Consider the following 11,894-nt stretch of genomic DNA (forward strand, 5'->3'; position numbering starts at 1 on the left):
TGATCCTTGAATATTAACCAGCTTTCTTGGGCCCCTCTTCCCTCCATGGCTTTATCCCATGGTATTCTACCTAGCAGGTCCCTGAAGAGGCCAAAGTCTGTTCTCCTGAAGTCCAGGGTAGCGAGCTTGCTTTGTGCCCTCCTCACTGCCCTAAGGATCTTGAACTCCACCATTTCATGGTCACTGCAGTCAAGGCTGCCCTTGAGCTTCACATTCCCCACCAGCCCCTCCTTGTTGGTGAGAACAAGGTCCAGCACAGCACCTCTCCTCGTTGGCTTCTCCATCACTTGGAGAAGGAAGTTGTCATCAATGCATTCTAGGAACCTCCTGGATTGCTTATGCCCTGCTGTGTTGTCCCTCCAACAGATATCGGGGTGGTTGAAGTCCCCCATGAGGACCAGGGCTTGTGAATGTGAGGCTGCTGCTACCTGTCTATAGAGGGCCTCATCCGCTCGGTCTTCGTGGTTGGGTGGCCTCTAGCAGACCCCCACTATAACGTCACCTGTCCCTGCCCTCCCTTTAATCCTGACCCACAGGCTCTCGGTCAGCTCCTCATCCATCCCCAGGCAGACCTCCATGCACTCCAGCTGGTCGTGGACATCGAGGGTGACACCCTCTCGTTGTTTCCCCTGCCTGTCCTTCCCAAAGAGCCTGTATCCTTCCATTCCAACACTCCCGTCACAGGAGCCATCCCACCACATCTCTGTGATGCCAATAAGATCATAGCCCTGCAGGCGTGCGCACGTCTCTAACTCCTCTTGTTTATTCCCCATGCTACGTGTGTTTGCAGAGGCATTTACGTTGGGCCCCCGATGAAGCTGAGTGGCTGGCTGGAGTGGCTGGAATTCTTTTGTGCTGCTCTTCAGGTGCTCTTTTACTGACCTGTGATCCCTCTCCAGGCTCTGGGCATCTGTTGCTGGCAGTGGCATCAAACTGGTAGAACTGGGGTGGATAGAGGTTCCCCTCCCCTGGCAACTTGAGTTCAAAGCCCTCTTCACCAGCTTGGCAAGCCTGTGACCGAAGATGCTCTTCCCCTTCTCTGACAGATGGACCCCATCAGCCTCCAGTAGACCAGGTTTCTCAAAGCGAGTCGCACGGTCTAAGCAGCCGAACCCCTGGCTGTGGCACCAGTCCCGTAACCATTTGTTGATTCGCCAGATTCCACTGGCCCTTTCACACCCCTTCCCTTTGACCGGGACGATTGATGAAAAAACCACCTGCGCTCCGGAGTCCCGTACTGCTGCTCCCAGGGCTCTGTAATCCTTGATACTCCTCAGACTGCTCCCGGCGGTATCACTGGTGCCCACGTGAAACAGCAGCAGTGGATAATGTTCGGTGGACTTGGTAAGGAACACACCTCTCTAGAGTGTGTTGGGTCAGCAGATGGGTGCCTCCGTACCTCGCAGAAGAGAGTCGCCTACTCCTATCACCCGTCGCCTTTTCTTAGTTGCGCTCGTTGTTACGCGGGGAGCAGATGGGGCTGCCTTACTCGGCTCCAGCGTCTCTCCCGACGTGACGGGTCTTTCCTCTTCAGTCTGCAGAGCGGTGAAACGGTTCTGCAAGGCCACCTCGGGCTTCGGGGGAAGTCTTGTCCTCCTGCAGGTCCTTGCCGTTGCAAGCTTCCATTCTTCTGCATTGTTGGCCCCCCCTCCCTTCTGCGTGTGCCGGTGGGGGAAGTTTTGGGCTGTTTGGCCGTGGGCTGCGGGTCCACTGCAGACTGCGCTTGGAACCAGCTCTCTAACTCCTTCTCAGCCTCCTCGATGCTACGCAGCCTTCTCACCGCCTCCTGGGGCCTGGCTGCGTTGTATTTCTTGTGCTGCACCGTAAGCCCGGGCTGCCCGTAATGAACTGGAGGAGCTCAGCCAGAGGGGAGGTCATGAAATAATGCTGCTTTGGAAAACTGAGATTAAGAGTTCAGTTTCAGTTTTCATTGAGGAAAATCTACGTTCCTTACCAAAGTTAAGATTTTGTCTTTGAAATGATTGAGTTTTAAAGGAATCTTTTTTCCTGTCAAAAATGTGGGGTTTATGGATTGTTCCCAGCCAGTCCTTGGCTGTGTTTCCCATCAACGATGCTACTAATTTTGCTTATGTGCTTTCTCTTTACTTAATCTCTTAAGAATTTGTGTATTTCAGAATAAAGTTTTTTATTCTCCCTTTTTCTCCCTCTGTCCTTTTTCCTCATCTTCCAACAGATGGTAAACTGAAGATGTGGGTATACGGAGTGTCAGCTGGCGGGTTCCTCATCATAGTTTTCCTCATTTTTACATCCTACCTGGTGTGGTGAGTATGGCATGTATTTTGTCCTTAAATAAAAGCTAGTTTGCTTTTATTTAAACAATCCAAAATACATCACAATGCCGTGTGTTGCAGAGATTTAATCCTCAAGGCTTTAGGAAAGGATGGAACTTTGATTACTCAATTGCCTTCATTTTGCCCCTACTTCAGAGTAATTTAAAACTCTCCAAATTGTAAATGCTATTGGACGTAATTGTAAAGAAGTATGGTGGCCGTGCAGGGAAAGAATTCTTTTTGGTTATCAGTAGGCCCTTATATTTATTCAGACTTCTGCTGGGATTACAATGGGCTTTTTATTGTATTCTTTAAAAGAAAGATAAAGTAAAACTGAAAAAAGGCAAGGAGGCTGATTGGATCGAGGAGCTGGCTTCCGCTCAAGGAAGGACTAAATAGAATAGGGGCATTCAGTTGGAAAATGATGTTTGACGTGGGAATACAATAGAGATCTATGAAATCATGAATGGAGTAGAAAAGGGCGCTAGGGAATTTTTATTTCCCACAATATAAGAAGTAGGAGGCATCTGATGAAATGATCGTTTAAAATAAACAAAAAATTTTATTTTTCACACAGTGCATTATTACCTTGTGAGCTTACCGCTGCCGGGGACTGTGCATGCCAGGAAGATAAATGGATTCAAAGATGGCATAACAGTTCACGGGAGATTGGGTCTCTTGGTGTTAATTGTGGTTTTCTGGATGTACGCTCCAGCTCAGGAAATCCCTAAATAGGTTTTTGCAGTGAATACATCAGGTGGAAACATGTCCTGTGTCTAAAGCTGCTGTTACCAGCCACTGTTAGAGATAGGGTACTGCGTGTACCGAAGCCCTGGTCTACACCAGTGCATCACTGCTGCTGGGCTTTACTGGTGGGGGAGATGTCTGCCCTCCTCCAAAGCAGCAGTCGCCCTGGGCAGGGCTGGTAGGACTGGCTTGACAGAGCTAGTGTTGCGCTCTCTGGTTTGAATATTTGGAAAGGCGCTGCCACAGATGCGTCTTGGAGGATGCAAAGGGAGAAGTGGCCAGCGTCCATGTGTCTTGCAATGCCCACAGCTGTCCCCGAGGACCACGGAGCTAGCCCTGGCTTTACAAACATTAACGGTGCAGCTGCCCCAAGCCCTGTCAGATCAGGGCAGGCAACCAAAGAGCCACCACCTGACAGCATCATTGCCCTCTTTCTTCCAAAATCACTTTATTCTCTCTCACTCTCTCAGTCTTTCTCTCAGGCTCTGTCTTCAATTAAAAGCTTAAATAACAGTGTTTGGATGCTGCTTAGGAGATGCAGCTTCCTTATTTTCCAAGCCATGTAGCTGCCATTTCTCTGTGGCTTCACAGTGGAGCATACAGAGGATTTTTTAAATAACATTATGTAGTTCTCCATCACTCGAAGGCTGGTGAGGAAGTGTATTTCTCAATAACAATTATTGTTGCTTCAATACCGTGCCAAAGAAAAAATGAGAATATCCCACTCCTAGACAGATCATGTTTCAATTTTTCTGCAAGGGGTTCCTTGTTTTGTCAGCTGTGAGAAGACATGGGAGACAAATATGCTTTATTTCCTCTCCAGACGAAGAGCACAGTTGGCTGCCCGTTGTCAGCAGGCTGTGTGTCCGTACCACACACAAAATAGCACTCAAGCAGGTCCATGTGGTTTTTCTTGGAAGCAGTTGCTGTACTGCAGTGTCACCTAGTTGCAAAATGAAATAGCCGGCGTGGGAAGTTGGTTTTTTGTTGAAGTTTGGGTTTTGATGAGGTTTCTGAGCTTATCGCAGTTTATAATTTTGTCTCCTGAAATATTTTTCTTGCAGCAAAAAAACAAAGCAGCATCAAAGCACTCCTCCACAGCAGAAGCCTCTAACCTTAGCCTATGATGGAGACATTGATATGTAACATAAAAAAGAAATCCAAATGTAGACATCGACTGCCTTAACTGCTTTCTTTTTTGGAACTCTCCGACTTCTCAGTTTTTTGAGGAATCTCCTGACGTGTAATATACTGGGCAGAACAGAAGTATCGCAAGCTTAAAATTTTGCCACCTCTTTATTAAAAAAAATGGAGTCAAAGACTTGGATCTTGTGAAACTTTTCTGAAGAGACCAGAAAATACATCTCTTCCTGTTGAGCAATGGGAATAAAAAAAAAAAAAAAAAAGAGAATCTACAGACATCAAAAGGAATTAGTAAAAAAAAAGGCATGACAATCCTGAGGAAAATGTGACATTTACTGTAAATGACAAGTTTGACACAGCATCATTATGCACTATATTAGTGCAGAGTTCTTTATTCTTCACATATTTCAACAATGAGTTTTCTAGTGTTTACATTTCGTTCAAAGACTTTAAAACCAGATCATGTATTTTAAGAAATGCAAAGAAGAATGAGTTGAAGTGTCTGAAGTTATCAGGTTTTTTAAAGTTTCTTCCTTCTTATCCTGTTTTCTAGTCTGGAATATGATTTTGCTTCATTTCCACCTACAGGACAGAATAAGGATTGTTATGAAAAAGCATAGGTGGTTTCTTAACCAAGAATATTTTTTAAAGAGTTGAGTAGATAGGTGTTTTGATGAATGGCTAGAGGATTTGATTGTTTAAAAAGTATTTTAAATTATATTAAACCATGTAGATACATTATGGCCAGTTTAAATTGTTATTCATTTTAATTAATACAAACTCTGCTTTTGTATTTAAATTTTCTTATCTGAAATATTTATAAATTCTTTTTTTGAATTTAATTACCTGACCTCATTTAATATACATCAAACACAAATGCAGTTTGTAGAAGGTCTTGCTTTTTTAAATGTTTCAAAACCACTGAGAAGTCACATGCCATAAACATCTGGGAACATTTGAAGAGGGTAAGTGTTTATAATAGTGTGTGTTGCAAGTAAGAAAGTGCCATCTTGTGGTATTGACTTGTATTTATAAGCAAATAAAATGCTAAAGAGAGTGAGAAAATTGCTTCTGGTATGTTGAATTAAATGTGTGTAAACAACATTCGTTACTAGTCTTTTACTGTGTCTGAGATTGGACTCAGATTTCAAACAATTCTGGCATATTTTGTGCTGTAGTGATTAGTGAAAGAAAAAATGTAGACAAGTGCAAGTCGAGAGAATAATTGCAGATCTGGAGATGCTTGGTCTTATTTTTAGCTCAATGCTGCTGCTTATTCCAATAATTAGAAAGAAGAGAAAAAAAGAATTATTACCAGCCTAGCACCTGTGTGGTCCTTCTCGATCCGCAGTTACTTCAGAGTGGATCATCTCAAGAGAAGGGTATAATTAGGGCTGAAGGCAGTACTCGTCTTGTTCTGTTGCTATTCACAGCTTTGTAAAGCAATCTGAATATTATGGTTTCATTGAAAAAATGATGGTGTCGTAGATTGGTTTCCTTCCCCAGGTCAGGATCCCACCCGTCCAGCGTTTCTCCCGCAGCATTGAATTGAGATGATATTGTGTCGTCAAAGCAAGGTCAGGAATGCGCTTTCCTCTTCCCGCATTAAAAAAAAAGGCTGATGGAATTGTGAGGGGATATTGTCTCACTTATTTCTGGCCCTGAAGATGTTCTGCTGGCCCTACTTGCTACCTTAGAGCTGTAACTGTTTATGGTATAAAAAGCAGGATCTGGTGTCCCCCAGTAACATTGGGGGCCTAAATCTTTTTTTCACGGTGCCCTGTACCGAACCTTTGAGTAACATGTATAGAGTAAGAGTTACAAGGGGAATAATGATCTAGTGCTATTAGGAAGAATACTTAATATGTTTTGTCTGCGGTATATGATGTGAGGAGAATGGTACTCTCTTAATAAATGGAGGAATACACTCAATTAAGCAAGCTGCTCAAAAAGGCATCGGAGTGGGAAAGTTGGTGTAATAATAACAAAAAAATGACAGCTGCAACATGTGGTCATTGCCCTCAACATCAGGGTAAATTACAGTCCAAACCGTGATGTCCAGCGCAGGAGACGCGGGCTGTACGGTGAACTGCCTGGGGGAGGCAAGGAGCTCCAGGTACGACACTGCAGAGTGTATTTATAATAAGCCGGTGGATCCGGGGTTGTGCTGCCATTTGGTGGCCTTCGTGCAGTCTTATGTCCCCTGCTCGTGCTATAGCACCTTCTGGCCAAAGCCCCCCAGGGTCTCCAGAGGGACTGGCCATGGTTCGCGCTGGGGCCGGGTGCTGCCTGCGGAGCTGCGGGCTGTGCAGGGCGCTGGCGCGCGAGGCCAACAGCCAGCATCTTCTGCAAAGCCGTTGCAATTCAGTAAAGCCCTTTAGGGAATGAATGCACCTGTTTGACTTTGTAAAAGAAAATAAAATAAAACAGAGGGGAAGGCTCGGGAGGCTGCGGTTAGAGATAGCCGGTGCCGGCCGTGCGCTGTGTCCGCCGGCATGCACGTGAACCCTGCGTGCGCTCGTGGTCCAGCTTGAACAGCGCGGTGATGCAAATGTCACGATGTAATTGCATGTGTTTGATAATTTGGGATTGAATTAAGCTGTGAAATTGAACCGAGGAGCTGGCGGCCCTGCAGGGTCCGTGAGGCTGAGAATGCAGCATGATGCAAAAAAAAGGAATCGGTTGTTCAGACAGATACCAAGATTATTGCTGTTTGTAGGAGCCCTGGATATCCTGTTAGGAGGGATGCCCAGCCTCCCGTGGGAGCACTGAAAGTCAATTCCTACCTTTCAGAGGCCAAAACGAGTTGTGAGGTGGAAGAAGGATACTCCCAATTCTTGCCTGTTTGGGATTTCTACACTTTATGCTGAAGTAGCTGGTGCTGACCCCTGCCAAAGACAGGAGAGAGATCTTGGTCCCGATCAGGAAGGTAATTCCTATACACCCAGCTAGGGCATCCCATTAAGACACACATGTGATTGTGAGTAGGAGCATCTGAGGATGAAAAGTTTGCCAAATGCCCTGGCAATCTGTCTTGGTAGTTAATAACCAGATAATGAAAGAGTCTGCATTTTGTCATCTTTTGTTTCAACTCTATTGATTTCAGCATCCGCTGCCAGGTGTCTCCTACTTCGATATTACAGCTGTAAAACATGCAATTCTTTTTTTTTTTTGTTTTGAGATCTAGCTTCTGTGGCATTTTCTCTCCTCCATTCAAAGACTCTCTAAGACACAACAGTAAAACAAAATAGCAGCAACCGAAGTAAGACACCACAGAAAACAAATTGCCAAGAAGTATTGAACTGTTGCATACCTACAACATTCCTGCAATCATTTTGGTTATGCTCAGAAATGGGATATTTGCACGCACAGGTACCATGTCTATGCGTATCATTGTGGCTAAACACCGCCGGCATCTGGGCTTTTGTATGAGGTATGTAAAATCAAACTACACTTTTCCTGCAGAAATATCCTGAAGTCTTGGGGAGCTTTCACATTAGTAGGGCTGGATTCCAGCTATATTCCTCTCCCCGCCCCAGCAACCACACCAGCAGTGTCACTGAACACTTGAACTTTGGGTGCTACAGTCAAGAACAAAGACCATAATCTTCTTTGCTCTGGAAGCAGAATACTGTAAAAATCCCTACAAGACAATGTAGCTTAAGACTTGTAAATTAGCTTGCGCTTGTATTCATATGTGTCGAAGAAGAGCCTAATGAGTAGTTTTCTTTGCTTAAGTACACTTGCATTCACGGCCAGTTTTATCAGGAAATGAAGAAAATATTATCTTGGAGAAACAATATCACTTCTGTTTTGGATTAATCCTGGTAAGTATGAAGTTATGATTAGAGATCAGGTCATTTGCTGCTAACATGGCATAGCTGGTTTCTTGAAACACTTATTTTTTCTAAATATGTAACTTAATTTGCACTTGCAAATGGAAGGAGAGATTTAGTTTAAATATAATTTTGGGGCTTGTTTTCAATTGGGAGGTTGTAATGCAGAAAAAAAATTACCTAACTCAGGACCTTTTGAAAGATGGATTGGGATACCTGATGTATTAATGTGCCTCGGGACAGATTATGGTTCTATCTGGTTTAAAATGTAATTTAAATGAATTAACTTTCACATCTTACAGCTGTGACATGCGCCCGTCCTGGACAGGAGCTTGATTTATATTATCTTTATGAAGATGTATCTGTGTGCATACTATTACGCGCCATCAATATGCATGTGTTACTTGATTCCCGGAGCCACAACCTGACAGGTGACTCTGTTACTGTCATTTAACTGCTGACATGACTTGTGCCACCGGCCGTGCTGTTAAGCTCTTGTGATGTGACACGACCTGACTCGTAACGCTTACGACGGGTCGTGCCTCCTGCTTCTGTCAGACGTGGAAGATAAAGAAAGAAAGAAAGTTGCACGTAATTCCTCCTGGTCTTGCTGCATCTGCGGGGAAGGACATCTTCCCAGGTCGCGGCAGTCACCCCTGCCCGGCGCAGCTGCGTGGATGGGGATGTGATGTGTTAGGGGGTTGTTACCAGTTGAGAAAGTTGTACGGCTCTGAGGTTGCCTTAAAGAAGTCTGTCTGACCCCTCGGGATACCTAGGACTACAAGCACGAGTGTAAAAAACGAAGGAATTCACCTGAACTAGCATTAAATAGATGGAACCGCGCACAGTCATTTCTTGTTCCTACCTGGTAGAGAGAAATGAGAGTCTTGCTGTGAAGTCTGATAGCCCGGGACCCCCCTGTCTCTTGAAATGGGTTATTATTTAGCCATGCTTTGTGATTTGGTCACATTTACATTTGGGGAGAAAAGACTAGATTGGAATGGTCATAATGGTAATCACAGCTACGGGATGCTTTCTGCATGAATTTTTAATGTATACCCTTTTATCTTCCAATCCAATATAGTTTATTCTTATTTTTAAATGTAAACATATGGTAAAATGGTCACATATGAAACGTCTGAGAAAAGAATCCAGAAACCCCGTATTTGCACTCATTGGTAATTATCTTCATTTACTTTGATTACATGCTTTGTTACAACAGCGTATAGAATGGTCTCTAGACAGATACATGGGTTAAAGCAATTTATGGGATTTATCCTGTCTGTGAAGAGATGTTTTGATGGAATGAAAAATCAGATTCAATTTCCTCTGATAAGCAAGAATGTTAATTTTCTTCTCTGCTTTATGAAAGTTCACCTGCATGTTCTGAATATTGGGGTTGTTACATGCCAATATGACATTTGGAAAAAAACTCTTCAAACATAATAACAGTGAAGAATCTTTCAACTGTATGCGGATGAAGTGGAGCACCAAGCATTAATTTTGCAGACAAGGAAGATGGCAGTTGTAATTTTTTTTTTTTTTTTTGGGGGTGCAATCTGGTTCCTACCATATGTGAGCAGGCTTCAAGTAGATTTCCTGCAGAAGTGTCTGAGCAGATGAAAGCAGCCCAGAAATGGTGTTACCGGGCTGCTGCCATTGCCCAGTAATCGCAACACTGCGCAGCGGCAGGATTAGGCCAAGGACCGATCGACGTTTCCTCTCTCCGTTGCAACTAGCCTTTGGTAACTGCATTCTGAAACTTGGGTTTAGCAGGAATTAACGTACAGTTAATGTCACTCCTCTGACACTGTTGTAGCATCAGGCAAAACCGTATGTGGAGGTGGCAAAGGAGGGAGGTATCTGATCCAAAGTCAGTAAATGATGCCTATTGACTTCACTTGGAGACTGTCAGATCATTTGTAAGTTATTATCTGTTGCTTCCTTAGAGTTTTCCACCTTCAGTGCTCTTTGTGAATATGAATTCATCAATCCTGAAACACCTCGTGGCAAATTAAGTGATTTAATTACACAGTTTGGTTTTGCCTTCTACATTGCTAGTCAGTTTAGTTCAGTGACTGGATTAGAGAAGAACATCCCATCAACTGATGGGTCAGACCAGTGAAAGATGCAAGTGTACCATGAGAAACGTGGTCTGTGGCTGCTCTTCTGCAGCAGAATGCTTAAGCTTCTGGGCTTGCAATCATGGGGTAGACCAAGTGTATCCAAATTTATGTAAGTGGAGTAGTTGGGGTCTAGCTGAGGATGGAAATCCAGGATTCTTTCAATGATGGGATGCAACAGAGATTTAATCGATCATCTTCCATGCTTAGAGAAAAAAAACAATGCAGAAAGTCCACAGTGACAATGGACATCAATGTTTTTCCTATTTTTAGTGGATGTTTTTAAGCCTTTCCTCTGATGAAACAAAAGCCTTGTCCTCAGATAAGCAATCCAAAGCAGGACTTTGGAGAAGAGATTGCTCTGCGACAGAAGGTTTTGTTCTTCCAACATAGACTATGTAGAACTTGTGGAGGTTGTAGCCCAGCTGAAGCACCAGTGAACTGTTTGTTTCGAGAGGTGTAAGGACATTTGCTGAAACCCAGACAGTGTGTCTGAGCCATCTCTCCTGGTGACAGACATGCTGAGGGACTGCCAGGAAAAGTCACAGCGGAGGCAGGTCATACCAGGGCAACTTACAGCGATCTGTTGTTTTCGCTAATGACCCCACGCCACTTTTTTAACCGGGCAAAACACCTCATCTTCCAGCGTCTGACAGTCCTGGAGCGGAGAAAATGGGGTTTTATATCTCAGTCCCAGTCCTAGCTCTGGTTTGTATCGCAATGGGCTGTGCATGACGGGCTCAGCAGAGGAGCATCAGAGACATACGTTTATATAAGCTCTACACCGTGACTGACGGCTGCACTCTGTGGTGGCAGCGATGACATTCAGGCAGGTTTGTCATTGCTGGGAAGCGTCAGGAGATTGCTACTTCTCCAGTAGAGGCTGGCGGAAAATATCGCTTCATATACTGAATACAATCAGCTGATGGAGCCTGTTAAAGACTGAATTGAGATGAAAAGCTGTAATGCAGATGTGTCACATCACAGTTCCATTGTCACTCTGTTCCTTTATATGATATGGCAGATCCACAGCAATTATTTTTAAATGCAGTCTCTATTACTGCAAAGCGGTAACTTGAAATATTTACTATTTTATTTGCTTCATGCCAACTGAGATTTCACTCAATTTGTCATTAAAACCACTGTCCTCTTCTGAGGAAAGACAGTATATTTCCATGAACTGCTCTCCAGTAATTCTGCGTTTTCTACAGGAGTAGGGGCTGGCATAATTTCCCAATCTCATCAAGCTATGTCCACAAAAATCTGTGCTGATGAGCCCGTGGGACCGAAGGCAGATGTAAGGGAAAGGAGTACAAATCTGTTCATTGCACTCAGCGGGCTGTAGAAAGGCCAAAGGGATCAACTCCCATTCCTTCATCACTCCTGTACATGCAACATGGATCATCTTTGACCAAAAAAACCCTCCTAAAACCAACAAAAAAAAGCCCTCTTCAATTTTGCAAAGTTGTGCAGTATTTTTGATGTACTTGCAGAACACGATTTAGAAATGAAGAGCCGCCGTCTGGGATGAGTCTGCTGGTTCCCCTCTGCAGTCCGCACTGCACACAGTTATGATTTCCCTTTTACAGAAATCATATGACGGGCTGAATTGGCAACCCTGCTCACAAATCATGAGGGATGGCTCTCCCAGATAATGAAAATTTTGAGTATTTTTCCATAGAATGCTAGTGCTTTTACCCTTCATCATCTTATTTCCATCACCATGACAGCCAGGAAAGTACAACTCTAAAAAC

The 11,894-nt window shown here is 44.0% G+C and overlaps 1 protein-coding gene across 2 annotated transcripts in view; it reads left to right on the forward strand.

Annotated features, from left to right (window-relative positions):
- Positions 1-5,283, forward strand: part of THSD7B (thrombospondin type 1 domain containing 7B) — a 549,934-nt gene extending 544,651 nt beyond the window's left edge. For both annotated transcript variants that reach the window (XM_030018353.2, XM_030018354.2), the window contains 2 exons: positions 2,195-2,282; positions 4,103-5,283. In XM_030018353.2, the coding sequence (XP_029874213.1) occupies positions 2,195-2,282; positions 4,103-4,184 (170 nt within the window). In that variant the 3' untranslated portion in view covers positions 4,185-5,283. The remainder of the gene's footprint in view (positions 1-2,194; positions 2,283-4,102) is intronic.
- Positions 5,284-11,894: the final 6,611 nt, after the last annotated feature.

This window comes from Aquila chrysaetos, chromosome 6 (assembly GCF_900496995.4).
Source record: "Aquila chrysaetos chrysaetos chromosome 6, bAquChr1.4, whole genome shotgun sequence".
Taxonomy (NCBI): Eukaryota; Metazoa; Chordata; class Aves; order Accipitriformes; family Accipitridae; genus Aquila; species Aquila chrysaetos.